The sequence below is a fragment of the Eptatretus burgeri genome, chromosome 16 (genome assembly GCF_056783735.1).
Source record: "Eptatretus burgeri isolate ZD-2024b chromosome 16, Ebu_testis_v1, whole genome shotgun sequence".
Taxonomy (NCBI): domain Eukaryota; kingdom Metazoa; phylum Chordata; class Myxini; order Myxiniformes; family Myxinidae; genus Eptatretus; species Eptatretus burgeri.
Window position 1 is genome coordinate 62,493,310 of NC_140976.1, and position 19,435 is coordinate 62,512,744.

General features: G+C 42.4%; 1 protein-coding gene across 5 annotated transcripts in view; it reads left to right on the top strand.

The window, feature by feature from the left end:
* FANCB (FA complementation group B) overlaps positions 1 to 19,435 on the top strand; it is a 49,607-nt gene that overhangs the window by 5,662 nt on the left and 24,510 nt on the right. For all 5 annotated transcript variants that reach the window (XM_085860062.1, XM_085860058.1, XM_085860059.1 and 2 more), the window contains 3 exons: positions 2,492 to 2,647; positions 16,244 to 16,336; positions 17,529 to 17,657. In XM_085860062.1, the coding sequence (XP_085716188.1) occupies positions 2,492 to 2,647; positions 16,244 to 16,336; positions 17,529 to 17,657 (378 nt within the window). The remainder of the gene's footprint in view (positions 1 to 2,491; positions 2,648 to 16,243; positions 16,337 to 17,528; positions 17,658 to 19,435) is intronic.

Sequence of the window (19,435 nt, forward strand, 5' to 3'; positions counted from 1 at the left end):
TGCAATGTTAATGGTGGGACATGGACTGGGTTACCAAATGTCCAATAGTTGTTTATGCTTCTCGGTGTAGTCCGTCCATGTTTTATAAACGGATGTAGGAATTTAAACTATTAATGCTGTTTTAAAAAGACCATGCAATAAAATTACATTTCAAAATTTTTTAACGTTAGAATCCGGGGAGTGAACGGGATAATGCGGACGAGGGAGGTAAATGAACGTGGAAGTGGACACGTGTTATATTGCCGAAAAATAATGCATGATCGTTCAGTGTCCCTCGTGGCCAATTATTTATTTTTGGGTACAGAGTTTGGGCTCGTGGAAGAACTAGAACACCGGAAGGATCGGGAGGCAACGTAAGAAAAGGAACAGTACAAAGAGGGAGGGGGGAACACATGAGGAAACACGCCAACAGTAGGGCCGAGGGACAAAATAGAGGGAGACTTGAACAAATAAGGCATGAGGGGTAAGGGAGGACATGTGGTGTGCACAAGATGGAAACATAAGCAAACTCTTATGAAGGAAAAACAGGAAATTTGGAAGCAGGTGGACTGGGGCAAGGGGTAATGGTGGTAGAAAAGATAGTCATAGTTTTGTATTGGGGCATGCTCTGAGAAGGTGATCGGTGAACTGTCATCTTGAGGACTTGGGGGGGGGGGGGGGAGAGATAAAAATTAATGCAGAAGTTGGTTCCAAAGGCTGGAAAAAAAAGAAAGAGGAATGAATGGGATTTTTTTACCCGAAGGTGGTTAATGGAAGACCTTGTGCTTCCAGCGGAAACCTGGAAAAGGGGGGGGGGGGGTGGGAGGAAAACCACGGTGAGAGCAGAGACTACAAGTCAAGAAATGAGGCAGTAGAAGACAAGAGAGACCACCACTTCGTCTGTGATGGCGAAGTGATAGGCCTATAGACTCAGCTTCAGCACGGGAGATTCCATTGATCTTTGAAGGCCTTGGTTTCCATGGCATCAAGCTGAGCAAAGTGTGAGGCAGGGAACGTCTTCTAGGGAATGCCGATGGAACAATATAGGTAGTATCACCATTGATCATTGTAAAATTGGGAAGTTAAAAATTCTGACATTGTTCTGCAGATAATTTGTCGATGACCTCTCTGCTCTCACATAATTTCCTCAACGTAAGTCATTGGCTTTTAACCTTGGGGCACGAGGTTGCCGATTTGATGTTCTTTTCTACTCGCAGGGGCTACCCGGCACCCGGGGGAGGGAGGGTGGTTACTCGGTGCTGCCCAGGTGGGGTACCTGGCGTTGCCCGGCTGGGTGATCTTTTCCTGGCGGTAGTTTCGGTACATGTTGGACATTGAAAAGCTATCGAGTTATTGACATCATGGTGGTTACCTTCTGCTTAGGGGTTGGTCGTAGCACTGCCTGACCCCACATCCCAATACTGTATGTACTTTATAGCTGCCTTTTGGTGGCTTCGAAACAGACGTCAAGGCCAAAACGTCTGGTAGCTTCAAACCTTGCCGAGATTCTGAAGTGCAAAGAACAATGCACAAACACTTGAAAATATTTACAAGATATCCTTGATGCTGTTCATATTTTACTCTCTTTTTCCTATTTCCTTTTCCTAGAAAACCCTCATCATGGTTAAATTCCTTTTTGATGCATAAGACATGAAATTGTTCTCTTTGTTAACAACTCGTGTTAATCATTTTTCCATCGCTTATTGGTATGCAATCCTCAATCTTTGGTTATTGCTGTTACAAACTCCCTTATTTGGCACGTGATCATTTGCAGATCATATTTCCTAAGGGGTGTGAGGCTCTTAAATTCAAGATTGCCTTCCACGAGCGAGTAATATTCAAATGTGAATTCGTTTTTATTACTTTTCATAAACCTACTGTGAAAATTGCAATCATCTCATCACTTAATGATAATGCCAACGCTGACCAAGTCACTAGAGGTATTAATAATGTTTTTGGGTTGTCCATCCGTTCGTCTGTGCATCCATCCATGATAGGTTTTCGTTACCGTGATTACTTAACAACGCCTGAAGAAATGGTCAAACTTGGTACACGTCTGCATTATGATGTAAAAATGAACTGATTAGTTTATGGGGTCGAGAGTTCAAATGTCAGATGTCCCGTTCGGTAAAAATTCTGTTACCGTGCTAACTTGTGAACCAGTGATGGGATTTTGACCAAACTTGGTGAAAGAATGTATTACGATACAAAGATGAACTGATGAGATCTTAGCATTAAGAGGTCAGAGGTCATGTCAGGTAAAAATGTCTTTGAGGTCGGGATTTGAATTAAACTAAGTACATGTACCATGATACGCATGTACAGATTATATATTGAGGTTAAATGGTCTCGAGGTTTTCAGTCAAATTTAGAGTAAGCAAAGATTTTATGTGGGCGGAGGCATATCGGTCAACATTGTGACATCAAATTATGTCTGCTTTCTTGATTATTTCAGTGAGATGCTGTTATGCTCCCTATTTTTCCCCCCTCACTTGTCCCTCGCCCACTCCAGCTAGTTGGCCATTGGGAGGGTGTCTTTACTGTACTCATCAATGATTTTGCAGCAAGAGGCACTGATCAGATCTTACTGCTCCTCAAAGGCCCAGGTGATACCGGTGCATTTCTGAGTCGATTTTTGCTCACCGATCTACTTAGCATCTACTACTCGGTGAGAAAATCCATCCAATGAGCTCTTCTTACACCCATGTATGTCATTCTTCCACTTGCTTATTGGTGTTCAGCTTATTGGAGCCATGCAATGAGGTTGCTGCGTTCAACATAGGCCTGTACAGTCTTTATGATTGGTGTTGGGGAGGCGGTTGGACGAAGAAGTTAGCACATTAAGACTTGTCGTAAACATAATTTGGGCTTTCAGAAATCTTTGTGGCCAAACTTTTTGCAATTTTTTTTGGTAACTATCAATGCAAAGGAGGAGGCATCGACATACTCATGTAGAACAGGCAGACATGAGCCATTCAAATTAACAAAGTTGCAGTACGGGACTTTCAAAATGATGTAATCCACCCCAGATTGCTCAGCGTGCATGCGCAGAAACTCCTATTGATGGAGTCGATTGGGGTGGCCTGGATGTGTATCACATGTGCTAGATAAGGACTGTGGCATGAACGGCTTACCAAGCTTTTCAAGAAGCCGAAAATACTTGGGAAAGTTCCTGAGAGAAAGTGGTGTGCCTCTGCATAACGAAGGATTTGGAGAACTTCCTAATCAACTCGCCCAAAAAGTTGATATCCTGAAGCCCGTACTGCAAAAACTCCCGACGATATGGACCCGTGAAAGGCCCAAAGGTTCTTGGACTGACACATTTTAACCAAACCTTCGTGCTTCTTCACACCGATGATGATATTTACTATTAATCATGTTTGGGAGGAGGGTCTGGTGGAAGTGGGTGTTGAATGGGCTGTGAGTACCATTAGAAGTATATATGTATATATACTACCGTTAAAAAGTTTTAGAACACCCCCATTTTTCCAGTTTTTACTGAAATTTAAGCAGTTTAATGTGTCAATGTACTCTGAAATTAAAGCATAGAACAAATAAACAATTGCAGATAAAAAATAAATCATGGAATAGTTTTGTTGAACAAAATTTAATCTAAAGTTTTGACTCATCAAAGTAGCCACCTTTTGCAGATGCAACAGCCGAACATACTCATGGCATTCTTTTGACAATGGAAATCAAATATTGTTCGGAAAGTTCTTCCCAACACTGTTGCAGAAGTTCCCACAAATGTGTTGCACTTGTAGGTTGCTTTGCTTTCACCCTTCTGTCCAGTTCATCCCAAGCCAGCTCGATGGGTTTTAAGTCTGGTGACTGTGCTGGCCATTCCATGACTTGAAGTTTACTGTCTTGTTCTTTTCTTCTAAGGTAGTTCTGACATAGCCTGGAGGTATGTTTTGTGTCTCTATCTTACTGTAGGATGAACCCCTGACCAACTAGGCGTAGACCAGAGGGTATTGCATGGTGCTGCAAAATTCTGTGGGGGCCCTTTTGGTTCAGGGTGCCAGTCACTCTGTGCAAGTCGCCGACTCTAGATCCAGCAAAAGAGCCCCAGATCATCACGCTTCCTCCTCCATGTCTGACAGTTGGTGTCACACACTGAAGAACCATCCTTTCGTCGACTCGACGCCATACAAAAACCCTGCATGATGAACCGAAGATTTCAAAATTTGATTAATCGGTCCATAAGACCTTCTTCCAGTTTTCAGAAGTCCACTGGCGGTGCTTCATGGCCCAGGAAAACCTCTGTTTCTTATTTTGCCATCTTAACAATGGCTTTCTTACTGCCACTCGACATGTCAGTCAAACCTGCAGCTCGAAGTCTTCTCTTCACAGTTGAAACTGAGACTTCCTTACTGGGCAATTCCACGTAATAATGGACATGAAGCATAAAATTTTAAAATGTATTTTTCAAAAGGATTTCTGTTGGACGGTGTTTAGTTAGGTCTGAATTTTCATAATTTATGTGATATTTACTCTGTGCTTCATGTCACGTGATTTGGTGGCCATCTTGAAAGAACTGCCTCAACGTCTTCCAACGGTAAGTCATTCTGTCTGTTATTATTTTGTCGAAAATATGGCTATTTGATGAATGTTTTAATCCGAAGTAGTATTCGCTGATGAATATTACTGATATAGGATCAGGCTGTAACTACTCATCAACATATTTGGTCCATTCATCTCTGTGCCTATAGATCAACATCAACGAGGCATATGCAAGCAATGAGGCTTATACAAGCTGTTAGACAACCAAATGTTCGCTGATGTTTGTAAGAGATTGTATAGATATCATAAAATGCGCCCTAGCATTGACTATCCAATATGTGATCGCATGGGTTACGTCCGTTACATTGCTGAGTTACGTCTGTTACAGTGAACTTTTCTAAATATTTTAACAAACAACAGACAGATCGTATCGTTGGAATATAGAAAGTATGCTACTAATGCTTAGTTTGCTTACCGTGAATGAAAGGTTTACGAAATTCGTTATTTCGCAGGATTTAAGAATTGTGCTATGGCCAGTTTTAGTTGTGTCCATTTCGATGTTACGTCCGTTACGCCTCTTACATGTTGATTTTTGCTTTAGTAGTCGATTACACAGTGGGGTTTGTACCAATATCAGAAAGCCATAGAGACTAATTACGATATGTAATAAAGAAACTCTCTGTAATATGGCCAACCTTTTCAAAATTTCAACATTAGTGATACAATTTTTGTCTCAATGTTACGTCCGTTATGGGCATTTTCCGCCCAATGGGCGACGCACGGACCAAAGCCGGGCGGTCCTTTTCAAGAAGGCGGAGCCGCGACATGCCGTCTACCCAATGGGAGCAGGTGACGGGGGAGCAGACCCGCCCCGAAAAACGATTGATGATTGCGCCCCGTCTGCTCGAGCGTGCTTCTGTCTGGGTCTGCGGCTGACTGCATCCCGCGTATCCGAGGCGTCTCGTCTGGCGCATGACAACAAGCGGTCGACCATCTCATCACGGGAGATCACCTCGTCTCGCCTCCTCTGGGTTCGGCTGCCCTGGTCCATTCTTTGGCGCCTGGTGCTCCGGGAAGGTGCGGTCGTCCAGCCGTGCAAATGCGGCCAGGTAGCCAGCCACGTTCTCTTCCCTCAGCTCGTCTTCCTTCCTGAGCTGAAGGGGCAATAAAGACCTTGAGGTCCATCTCTTTCTGGGGTATTTGGGTGTGCGTGTGTGTGTGTGTGTCTGTGGGCCCTGTCTATAAGTAGAATTGTTTAAGGAATTGCTTGTACATTTGATTCCCTTCTTTATTCAGATAACTCTGTCCTCACATGCTCCCCTCGTCCCCCGATTATTCTAAATAAATTCCCCTTTTGTTGAATGTCCCAGTTCGTTTCCTGTCATTTCTTTTATTGGCTTAGCATGGTGAGTGTTGAGAAATCGAGAGGCAGTAAATTGTCATTTGGACCGACGGGCCTTGGTAACCATCCGCTCGGGTTACACACGGTTCCGGCACGGTAACAGCTCGTCCCGCTCGAGGTCTGTCGAGGGTGTGAATTTCCCGGTAGCTTTGCCGCGTGGGTACTTAGGTATGTTGAAGTTTGGTAATTAACCTTACCCCACGTGGTCAAATTATTGACGATTCATGGTCCTGTAAAGGACCCGTGCCTTTCGGACTTATCCAAGGGTCACGACCTAAATTCCGGTGTGTTCGGTTGAGCCGACTCTACTACTCCCTCTAGCGGTCATGCTTGCCACCGAGACCCGGCCCCACAACAACAATATATATATATATATATATATATATATATATATATATATATATATATATATATATATATATATATATATATATATATATATATATATATATATACACACACACATACATATACATACACACACACTACCGGTCAAAAGTTTTAGAACACCCCCATTTTTCGAGTTTTTACTGAAATTTCAGCTGTTCAAGTCCAGTGAATAACCTGAAATGGTACAAAACTAAGCAGTAAACTACCAGAGTTAAAAAAAAACAAAGTTTAGATTTCCAAAAACTGAAAAATAATGTAAATTTCAGAGTTGTTAAAAAAGGCCCTTTTCAGTGAACAAAGTAATGGGTTTGCAACTGCAACTGTTCTGCAGCAATGGAAGTAAATTAAGCCTTGAAAGTTGATGCAAACAATTCCGACAGGTGTCCCAACTTGTGTTGATTAGTTACAAACCCTCTGTATAAAAACAGTGTTGGAACAGACGGTGTTGCTACACCCTCTGAAGCATTATTTGGACAATGTTGCACTGCAGGAAGTGGTATATTGCTATCATAATAGGCTCATTCCGTGTCATTTCAGCCGGGGGTTGCGGTGAACCACTCAGATTTTTCTGAAAAAATTCTCAAAGCTATCTGAGGGCTCCGTCACACCTTGACGTTTTAACCAGCAATGGCAACATATAAAAATGTATGTAGAACGTTGGCATACGCTGAAATTTTGATGTTTTTTTTGAAGTTTTGGGCGTATTCATAACGTGTTGGTCGTATGCATAACATATTAGTAACGGGCACAGAACGTTTCGTTATGTTATTGATAACTTTTACCAACGAATGCTTAGCCTGTTGTCTGAGTTCACAACCTATGCCCAATGATAGTTCAACTTACGCATAGCGCGCTAAACGTATCGCCGGCGAACTCGTGGCGTAGCCTGTTAAGAACCTGCCGGACGCCGATTTAAATCATAACCGCCTGAGAATTTGAAGTGTCAACATCGCAGTCACACCTTGACGATTTTGCCAGCGTATGCCAGCCTATGAAAAATGTGTCTAAAACGCTAGGCGCATGTCAAATACGGTATAGGTAAGTTGTGTATACGTTAAGAGTAGGCTGGAAAACAATGAAGTACGCTGTCATATTACGTGGTACGTGTAATACGTCATGAAATTTCAAGCATGCTGAAAATTTTACGACGTACTCGGCGTATGGCTAACACGTTCCGCATGCGTTGTCATATGTTCCTGGCACGCTCCGCGATCGTTTACACACAACGGACACACGTTACTTGTAGGTTACTCATAAGTCGAAACACGTCAAGGTAATATTTAACATACCCGCAACCTAATTTTCAACCAATGGGAAAGGTCCTTTTAACCTATGAGTAGCGTGCTCTGAACCTATGTTTAACGTGCTTGAAACCTATGAGTAACGTGCATTGAACCAATGACTAGCGTGCTATGAACCTATGAGTAACGTGCGTTTAACCTATGTGTAGCATGCTTTGAACCTCAGTATAACGTGCTTCTAACCTTTGAGTAACATGCTATGAACCTATGTGTAACGTATCTCAAACGCACATTGTCGTATGTAGACAAATTAGATTGATGTCTTCCGGACGACCACAGCACTTACTGAACGTGTTTCTAACTTACATCTACCGTATAATGGCGATTTGGCTGCGTTTAGGGGAATTGGTATTTACAAATGGGCTTCACAAGAGGAACCCATCATTATTCCAGACTCCATGTTGAGTAGATGTCAATGCCAGTCGTATCAGTAGTAGTAGTAATACTATTAGCAGTAGTTGGTGTGCGTGACAGTACTAATAGTAGTAGTAGTAGTAGCATTGGTAGTAGTAGTATGTCAATGTTAGTAGTAGTAGTATGTGAGCGTGATGGGGCGGGTGTGGGTGATGATGGATCCTCTTATCGTCCACGAATAGGAGACTACTTTGCACCATTGTTCGATGTTCTTTTCGGCTAATTTTTTTTCCTCATTCCCACGATGAAATATTTCTTTGTTTTACTTTTTAAAGTATTAAATACGACTTTGACAAATGCATAATGTACTAGTAATGAACACAGAACGCTTCGATAACTTATAAGTTATACCAACGATTGTTTATCGTGTTTTAGTCGTCCATAACCTGTGCCCAACGATAGTCGAGCGTATGCATAGCGTAATAATTCCCAAGCACGTTACTCAGAGGTTATAAATAAGTCACGGGTACCCTCAACATTACTTTGATGTGTTTCGACGTATGAGGAACTTTCAAGTAGCATGTTGCGAAGTGTGAACAACGTTCGTGTAGCGTGCTTACAAAACGTTACTCATAGGTTAGAAATAAGTTTCGGGTACGCGAATGTTACCTCTACGTGTTTTGACTTATGAGTAACATACAATTAACATGTGTCAACGATCGCATAACGTGCCTACAACTTATGGCCAGCGTAGCGGAACGTGTGAGCCAAACGCCGAGTACGTCGTAAAATTTTAAGCATGCAAAATTTTTTGGACAACCAAAAAGTACAACGTTTTAAACCAGCGTAATACGACCTATGGTAGTGTTTTTCAGCGTGCACCTAACGTACACAAAACGTACCCATCACGTATTCGACGGGTGCCAGCGTTTTAGACAATTTTTCATAAATCGGCATACGCTGGCTAAATCGTCAAGGTGTGACAGCCCCTTTAACATATATGAGGAAGGTTTGCCAAGTTGTAGCTCAAAATTCCAAGTAGTGTCCGAGATATGGCCCTACAAACACCCTCAGGGTGTTTCATTTCCAGCAGTCGTGAGTTGCAGATTTGTATCTGAAGCATTTTTGGAGGGCCGTAAATTCCAGTTTTACAAACAAAGTTCTGAAAATTCACACAAATGGTGTCTATTAGTGAGGCTTTCAGAATATGACATCAAAAATGTTCTACTTAAAATACTTTTTAACATAAGTACTCTCAAAAGTAGTGCTTTGTAACATGCAGTCAAAAAAATTTGAGTTTTCAAATTGCTGCCAACAGTCAGTTTATTCATAATGAAGAATTTTGTTGCCTGATTTACATAATCTAGTGACTGGATCATTTACACAAGAAAATGAAACCTTTTGGAGCAAAATCTTGGGTGCTATAGGTGTCTGAACTTTGCTCCAGACTCAACGACACTAAAATTTACCCTGCTTTTACCCCAAGTGTTCACCATGTTGACAGTTACACAGCTCTTTTAAATTTTTGACACTTAAAGACACATAAATAGGCAAATTGTGGTAGAAAATTCAAGAGTTGTTCTCAAGCCCTTCTATTTTTAAAAAGACCCACTATTAAAAAAAAAAAACATGTTCGATGAAAAATGTAGAATAAAAGCAATGGGTGTGCTTTTGAAGTGGAAGCCATGCCAAACATTCATAAGTTGGCACCACAATGATCAAATTGTTGTGTTTTTTGGTCAGAACAAGTATGTGGTTACTTTAATTTGGCTCACATTTTTTAAAGGATATTTTAGTTTAAGGCCGCCGCCAATCTTAACGACAAATTAAGACACATAATGTGATCATAATAATCACCATTATAAATATTCATTTGCAGATCGAATTGTTTATATACTGAGTGTACATTGTACGAAATTGTATCTACATTTACAAATGGATGTAGACTATCTGATTCAACTTTTTTTTTCATAATTTCATATCAAATTGTTTGGACAAATGTACTTGGATCCATTGTACAAAGTGAAGTGATTAGTTTTATAATTGCCAGGATATAACATACCCATCAGAGATGGGGAAATCCCCCGCCATTGATAGTCATTTTTCAAGATGGCTGCCTGGCGGCTATATTTGATGTTCGACATGGCCGAAATTCAATAGCAACCTACTTCGTTCCGTTACCTACATTTCCAGCAAGTTGCATCAGAAAAGAAAAAATTAGAGCCTATATCGCGATAACGTCGTTTTTTTCAACATGGCTGCCTGGCGGCCATATTGGATGTCCGAGCGGGCCGAAACCATGTTGGAAAAAGTTCCCCAGGGGTGAGGAACGTAGCAACCAAAAATAATTGAAATCAGATAAGCGTTTTTCCATTTGTTACAAAAAACATTTTTTTCAAGATGGCCGCCCCAGTCGGCCATCTTGGATCCGGCCACACTCAAGATCAATAGGGTTCTTCCTTTTCAGGTGGTACATGTGTGACCCAAATTTCAAATCGATATGGCAAACAGTTTATGAGTTATCGCACTCGCAGCTATAAATGTTAACGCCCAGCCAGCCGGACGGACGGACGGACGACCCGGGTGACAACAATATCCCCCTTCCGCCACGAGGCAGGGGATAAAAATGTAACAATGAGCATTGACAGTTACTCCAGGGCTGTGTATTAGATTAAAGCCTAAATAAGATAGAGTTGTGCTTCATGCCGAACTTTGGAAATGATTTTGGTACACTTCTTTAAGCTTTACCACACTGATTTATATATTGTTAGATTCCACTAAAGTCATACTTCCTTACAATATCTTTATTTTTATATATGTTTGTGAGTAAAAAATTTATTTTAAAAAAAGTAGCTTTTGGGACTGCAGAATCATTAGAAATTGATGCATTTAAAAAAAAATTTCGTTTAAAAATAGAAGGAATTGAGATTAACTCTTGAATTTTCTACCACAGTTTGCCTATGTATGTGTCTTTAAGTGTCAAAAATTTAAAAGAGCTGTGTAACTGTCAACATGGTGAACACTTGGGGTAAAACCGGGGTAAATTTTAGTGTCGTTGAGTCTGGAGCAAAGTTCAGACACCAATAGCACCCAAGATTTTGCTCCAAAAGGTTTCAGTTTTCTCGTGTAAATGATCCAGTCACTAGATTATGTAAATCAGGAAACAAAATTCTTCATGATGAATAAACTGACTGTTGGCAGCAATTTGAAAACTCAAATTTTTATGACTGCATGTTACAAAGCACTACTTTTGAGAGTACTTATGTTAAAAAGTATTTTAAGTAGAACATTTTTGATGTCAGATTCTGAAAGCCTCACTAATAGACAACATTTGTGTGAATTTTCAGAACTCTGTTTGTAAAATTCTAGAATTTAGAGCCCTCGAAAAATGGTTCAGATACAAATCTGCAACTCGCGACTGCCAGAATTGAAACACCCCTGGGTGTTTGTAGGGCCATATCTCAGATACTACTTGCAATTTTGAGCTATAACTTGACTAACCTTCCTCATATATGTTAAGGTAGTTTTGAGAATTTTTTTCAGGAAAATCTGAAGAGGTCACCGCAGAATTTCATTTTTTTTGGCTAATTTGACACAGAATGACTCAATGGTGAGAAAAAAACAATTAACTATGGAAGACAGACAGACCATTATAACCCTAAAAAGTGTAGGTCTTTCCTTTAGAGAAATTGCAAAGAAGCCAAGGTGTCTGTGAGTACAGTTTCCTACACCATCAAAAGGCACTTGGAAACTGGAGGAAACTCTGACAGGAAGAGGTCTGGCAGACCCAAAGCCACAACACAATCAGAAGACAAGTTTCTGAGAGTCAACAGCTTGCGTGATAGGCGGCTCACAGGACAGCAGCTTCAAGCACAGCTTAACACTGGTTGAAGTAGGTCAATGTCAATTATTTTTGAGGTCAAATTTTTTTTATTGATTTTGCAAGTATCGTGCTCTGCACATCTTCTTGTTTGTTTGTTTGTTTGTGTATAGGATGTCTCAAAAAGTTGACGGATCTGGATGAAATTTTGTGGACAGGTTCGGTGTGTGACGAGGACGAACTGATTTGATTTTGGTGAAGATCCGAATTCTGGATCTGGCAACGAGAATTTTTTGATTGATTCTTCACCATTGAGATATAGGGCTGAACTAATATATAGCACAATATCTCAAAAAGTTGTGGACGGATTCGGATGAAACGTGGTGGACAGGTTGGGTTGTCGCAAGGACGAATTGATTCGATTTTGGTGAAGATCCGGATCCGGATCTGGATACGAGATTTTTTGAATTTTTCTAATGATTCTTCACCATTGAGAGACGGGGCCAAAAATGATATAGTACTGGACACCATGATATATACCCTCACCAAAGGATTCGGAGAGGGTATTGTATTTGGGCCCATTTGTTTGTTTGTCCGCACAGAACTTTCATGTTTTTCTCCACAACCGCTTGTCGGATTGAGATGAAATTTTCACCATTGGTGTGACTACTCATGTGGAATGTTTTAATGATTATGACGTCATAGATCACGTAGTGTGGCAACCATATTGGAAAAACGGAAAACACTTTGGTCTTCTGTATCTCTGAAACCGCACCAAGGAAAACATTGAAACTTGGCACAAAGCAAGTACTCCTCATGTGGAATGAGTGTGATTGTTTTTTTTTATGACATCATGTGTGCTTTCGTTATGACGTCATAATTGCATATATAGAATGCCACATCCAATCGGTATGAATATTTTTGAGGGTCATATTGGGATAAAATGGTCCAGAGAAAACAAAAAATTAATGACATCATCGGTCACGTGATTTGGCAGCCATATTGTTTAAAAAAAGAAAAGAAAAAGCTTCAAAAATCTTCTTCTCTGAAGTGGCTGAACAAATCGGGGCAAAACTTTACACGTATGACTGCCTGTCCATGAGGAACAAAAGGTTCACACATATGATGTCATTGGTCACATGGTTTGGCAGCCATATTGGATTTACCCTAAAACTTATCAAAATACATCACTCAAAAGAAGTCCTGGCGAGGGTTTGCAATCTCTGATTGCTCTTTTTCTTGTTCAAAAATGTATTGGGCCCGATATGTTTTCATGGATCAGACATTACGTGGCGGAGGTATGCGCTCTACCGAGTGCTGTTCTTGTGTTATAAATGTACCCCGCTCGTTCAAGTCAATGTAGTCATCGAGGAAAATCCGGTTAATCTATCTAGAGCTCGCAGAGTTCGACCATAAATTTACATTCTCCACAGGAAAATTTGGGAATATTGAGGTATTTGATGAAAAGGTCTCAGGCCTGTCACAAACTGATTCTTAAGAAAAGCTGAATATTTTGGAATCTTTGCAACAACAATGTAAATACTGTTGTGGTTACCAAATTAGCAAACCACCATTCAGGTCCCTTCGGTGAGGTATCTCGGTAAGTGCATGTGTAGTTAGGCCCAAACCCGTTGTCTAGTGGGAATACATGTCATTTATGCGAGCTGCGACTCTTCAGGATAGCCGTTTTTCTTTTACTATCTTTATTTTGGACCAACCGCCATGATTACCACCACAACCACAACATCAACCACCAACCACAACACCGCTTCACCACAACCGCCACGACCTTCACGTCACACCTCGCAACCGTAGCATCGCCACCGTTCTTGCCCCGCTGTGGGTACCGGTGTTGGACTCGTGCAGGGTGCACGTTGAACAGCGTGTACAAAATCACGGATTTTGTGCTTCAAAAACGGATCAAAAACGACACACGCCCACTTTTTGCCGTCCAATCGGTGAGCGAGGGGCGATTTGGCCCCGCCTCCAGAACGATCGATATATGCAAATTTGTGGATCAAAAAGCCTTCACGCCCACTTTTTCTCGGGCCAATGGGGAGCGAGGTGAAAGGTCAAAGGGAGGGGGTCAAAGGCGAAGCTACGGGGGGATAAAAGGACGGTGTTCGTCAGTCAGGAAAGAGAGAAGAGTGTGGAAGTCTGGAGCCCGAAGCCTGCAGTAGCTGGAGAAGCTGAAGAGAGTCGAACGAGGAGAGCCCAAAGAAGAGTCCAGGGTGGAGAGTCCAGAGGCGGAGATTATATATTGAGGAAGGCCGGCAGCGCGACCTGGCCGAGGTGGAGACGCACACCAGGGATAATAAAGATCCTCTATACCCCGAGCATCAGCAACCCCCTCCTGTTTCCCCCCGCGCTGAGATAGTGCGACCAAGGGGGCCCCTTTCCCACCCCCCTGCCAGACACTGTCCGCGAGGCCCGCGGAGTGAGGCGCCATCGCCGCTCCGCGTCTCATCACCAGACGGGTAGGCGCGACCCGGTCTCGGCCTCAGGCCCGCCTCATTCTTGGGGGTATTCTTTCCTTGGTTTTGGGTATGTGTTGTCGGCGCCGTCTGTGAAGTAGAATTGTATAAGTGTTGCCGTGTGCTCGGTAGTCGGTATTAGCTTTGCATTGTCTTCGCTTTTATATTTGCTTTTTGTGTAAATGGAATTGTGTTTTCTTTTTTTTGTGTGCTTTTGGTGGAATTGAATATGTGTGCTTCCCGTGTGCCGCGAATAAACGTGCTTTATTATTGAACTGTTTCCCGCTTCACTTCGTCATTTCTCTCATTGAATCCCCATCTTGCTTCACGTAAAGGGTTGGTAGTGGGCTGAATACGCTCGATAATTAATCGAACCGTCGAGGTCGACGATAACACCGCTCGGTTATTCTGATAGTACGGAACGGGTCGCTTAAGTGGCCCGTGTCCGAAGTCGACCTGCGGCGAGGTGCGATCGCCCGGTCTACCCTCCGCGTGGGTACTTAGGTAGGTCGAATTTGGCGAGCAACCCTATCCCACGCGGGGGCTGATTGGCTCGATCGCGGTGAGACCGAAAGGTCCACCCGTGACTGGTTCCCGGCGTTAGTCCGAGAGGGTCACGACTGGATTGTCCGTCCGGTGGGCGACGTGCCGCGATTCGAGTTACGTGGCCGTCAGCACGCCGGCGGGCGCGAATACCGCAACAATACACTAAATGTTTCCAATTCAAATCAATGAGAATATCGAACGGCCAAGCACAAAATGTGGCGAAGTGACCCCGACCACTAAACCTAAACTCGCCATTGTGGATCATCAGATCATTAATTATAATAATGGATGATGTAGCCACTGAAACTTTGAATTACCTGGTGAAATAGTTCAGGATTGTACTGCGCTTTGCTGGAGAACACGATCCCGAAAAAGTTAACTTTCTCGTCGCAGCCATTACTGAACACCGAGTCGCAGGGATTAATACAGAACCAGCGGAGAAAAGTATTGCAGCTCGGATTAATTGCTGAGTGAAAGCAAAAGACGTGCGATTGCCGATTCTCCAGTGATATCTCGCCCGACAATCATGTGACATAATTGGAAGGGCAGAGGCGAGGGGAGTTCACGTGCACCTGGTGAACCCCCCCCCCCCCGCCATTGATCCTCATATCATCTTTTAGAGCATTGGTCTAATCTTTCAAGCATCTCCTTTACTCTCCTCAAAATGGATATTCAAATGAGTCTGGCCCTCTGTCATTGATATCTTCTTCTTCTTTCGGCTGCTCCTGTCAGGGGTCGCCACAGCGGATCATCCTTATGATCCGCATAGTGATTTGGCACATGTTTTACGCCGGATGCCCTTCCTGACGCAACCCTGGTCGCCTCTTACGACACAGGGATAAAGCCCTCTGTCATTGATAAATTCAGTGATATTACCAGACAGCAGAGTGTGATACCAGATATCGTTATTCATCCATTGTAGTAATAGCATCCGTTTTGAGTGTGTGAGGTCGGTTGGTACGACTGATCCAGGATGTCGTACCAAAGACTTAAAAAATGGTACATGCTGTTTCCTCACTCGACGTTTAGAATTTAAAGGATATGACACGGACAGACTCCATGGCTTTGGCATCCCATGAGGTATGGGGGACGTCTCCTTTAAAACCCCCATACAGACAGTGTAGAGAATAGCGCCATCACTCGACGGCGTCGTCGCATCTCAACCTACGCTGGTAAGTTACTTCCCCAAAGTAAACGGATGATGTGTTTATCTGAAGTTGTCTTGTTTTGTCTTGTGTCTCTGTCTGCATGAGTGTGTGTTGCAATTGCTTAATGGATTAATAAATAAAGAAGAATATTTTAACAATTTAAATTGTATTTCTGGCTGGTGTGTCATCGCTTGCCAAGACTGAAATGAAATTGATTGCAATTTTCAAACAGACCGGTGAAACACTTTTCTCTTTGGCGTTCGTTTCTCTCCACACAATTTCACATTTGATCGTCGGCCGCACCCCCGTCTTCTTTTCCTGAACAGCACAATGCAGGTTCCAGGGTGATGGAGATGGCTGACATATTTTCTGGAGAAAATCACGACTGCATCGTCGCTGCTCTAGAGAAGCGTTTACAGGTGATTCCGACGCAGACTCTGGATCCGTGCAGTGGGAAGTACTTCTCCAGAAAAATCTCATAGCGGGAAGATCAGAAGAATCTTGTGTCATCCATTAACATCCTTCACTTTTCCGAAAATGTTCGCTTTGAAATTGCCTCGCATCATTCTGAAATGTTTGATTCCGACCCAGGCGAGTCTGCCCCCTTGTTCAAGCATATATCTCATGGCATCTTCTCTGATTCAAACCCCATTGATGTATCAGTTTATTTTTTTTTAAATTATTATTGTTATTATTATTGTTTTTAATGTTTCGTTTTAATTCCCATTCATTTTTAACTTTATTTGACGCTTATCAAAAGGAACACACATTTTGAGATCTGAAATATATCTCTACACGTCAAATTCTACTGTAATCATCATCCTCATTGCCTCTTATCTTTAAAATCTACAGATTGCTTCTCGTTTCTTAAAAACCCCCAAGATGGAATCCAGCGTGCAGGTTATTTTACGGTTCAGACATTGCCGTACGCTTTGTGAATGCCGATGGCCGTGGAACATCTATTAAATCTATAATGAGTGTGAGAATGGTCGTGTTTTTGTGTCGTTTAGTAATATTTATTGCTCTCTCACCGTAAGCAGCTTGTGTGGTAAAGAGGAGAGAAGATTTTTAATTACTTTTATTTTTTGCGAACTTCCAGTGCTACTTTGATCGATAATAGGGTTCCCCTATGAATTTGACAATGGCATACACACCATTTGTTTTGTGCAGAGTTCAATAAATGTCCCTGGGAGCCACAAGTTCAGACCTAATGGTCAGGGAGCTTACACCAGCCCGGCACAATTAACCACTTGCCTACCGATCATGGGGATTATTTGAAAAAAAAAAATTTTTTCCATTCATGTTTCAAAAAGCTTGCATTACCCACAATCGACCGCCAATCGATGAGGAGTAATCTTTGTACGCATGAATAAATGTATACATCTACAAAAAAAAAATAATTGAAAGCTCGAGTCTGACGGACATGTGCTTCTGAAACTTACGCAAGGCCAGTAGTGAAAAGAGATAGCTCCCCGCAGCGGGCGATACAATTTGTCAGATCCTGTCGTGACGGCCGTCCGTGATGTCATTGGCGTACTTCTTTGCCGAACCATTAATTATGCAACTGGTTGTTCACTTGATAAGTTGATCACATGACATTCCTGTCTCCAGGCAGGCATGTCCATGCTGCAAGAGTTGCAGGAGCTGTCTTTGGCGAAAGAAGTGCTTATTCAGCAGTCCCTTGAGTCCTTGCTTCGTCTCATTCATGGGGTACCCCCGATGCTTTCACCATCATCACAGGTGTGTAAGAGTAAAGCTAAAATCTGGCGATGTGTTTTGACACCAAGCCTGGTGTTGGCTTCGCGGTTAAGGTGGCTGTCTTAAGATCTTAGGTTCGAGCCACTGTTGTGCTGTGAAATCACACCAGGTGGGTTGACTCGGCCTGTCCTCCTTCCGAGGTCAGCAAAATGAGTACCAGCTTACTGGCAACGGGGCACTGCATCAGCGGCACAGCTGCACTCCCAGCAATGTTGCAACCAGCAGCCATAAGTTGCATACAAAATAATAATTTTGATACCGTCCCTCCAGGGGGTTTCTTATACTCATTGCAGTTTGAGATAGTTAGAAGGGTCAACCTATTGGTTCCTCTCATGTTCCAAATCACAACTCATCTGCCCCTGTAACAGGCCAGCCTGCCCAGCAAGAAGTCTCTCGGAATGACAGCTCGCTTACTCCTCATTGATCATATGGCACTCAATGTTATCCTGGCAGTTAATTTTTTCAACCCAGTTGCCAACCAGAACGATCTTTGTGTCGAGAGTATGCTCAACCTCTATTTTGTCCTTTGAAATTCGGGAGAATAAGTGTGGTGAGATAAGATAAGGTGACTAGCTTTAAAGACAACTATAGAGTGGTTTTTATTTTATTTTAATTGTGAACTCAAGCGGACCCATGCTGCAGTTTGTACGGTGAAGCAATTTCAGATAAATTACCTTTTGTGGAGTTGCAGCATTTTCCCAATACTGTCGACAACTGACGAAGAACCAATGACCTGGTCTTTGTTTTTGAAAGAAACACCTTCGCTGCTCTTCGGTCATAAATCGGCAATCTCCTTTTTTCATTGATATTACTCTTTCATCGTTAAACAGGATGCAGAACTCGCACCTTTTTGTCAAAGACTATTCGTCAGGTTATCGCAGTTCTCATTCTGAAGCAATTAATTTCTTTCCTTAACGCTCATCTTTTTGTCAAAATGAATCGCCGTTGGTTTCAATTTTTTTTTTTTTTTCTTTTTGCATTTTCAATGCAAATTGGCACCTTCATTGCTCTTTTCGCATTTTTATTTTGACTCATCGTTTGAGGTGGAGGTGTAAATTAATTTCCTTATTGTATGTGTACAGGAGTGATATTTGCAATGCATGTCAATTGAAGCGGTTCTCTCACCCACACCCAACCCCTTCACCTTCCCCCTTCCACCCCCCCCTCTCCCGCACTCTCTCCCCCTCGTTGTTTTTGCTATTCAGGACATTTTCTGAACTCATTCTCGAATGTTGACAGTTACATTTGTGTCGTTCACAGACGCAGCAGGAAGGTCGTAATTCCATCATGCGGATTTGTTTAGCATGCACAGCTGCACCATTGAAATAATCAGCCAACACTAATACTTGCAGCAGCGGAGAAGGTGGCCATAAATTATTGGGTTTTAATGATGAGACGTATCCATTCGAGTGTAAAATTAGTGTTATGTGATCTGACGCATGTTGGACGTACGAGAAAATAAAGCACCGAGCGGCATTTGCTTCCACCGGGCGCTCGACATTTGGGTGAGCGGTTGCCTTCCACATTGCGATACAGCATTTGGTTTACAATGCAGGTTAAATGTCCACCCATCTATCCCGAGGGTCCATGTAAGCGCAAGTGCTAATGGAAACCTGTCGGTTTGGTTTTGGACAATTCTTGTGGTTTCTGATTGCTTCCACATTGTATATGCTTGTGACGTAGTGTCTCACCTTGCTGTTCTTACCAAGCTCTGCTCCTTAGGTATTTGTTACTCTCTGGCTGGTCATTTAGATTTTGTT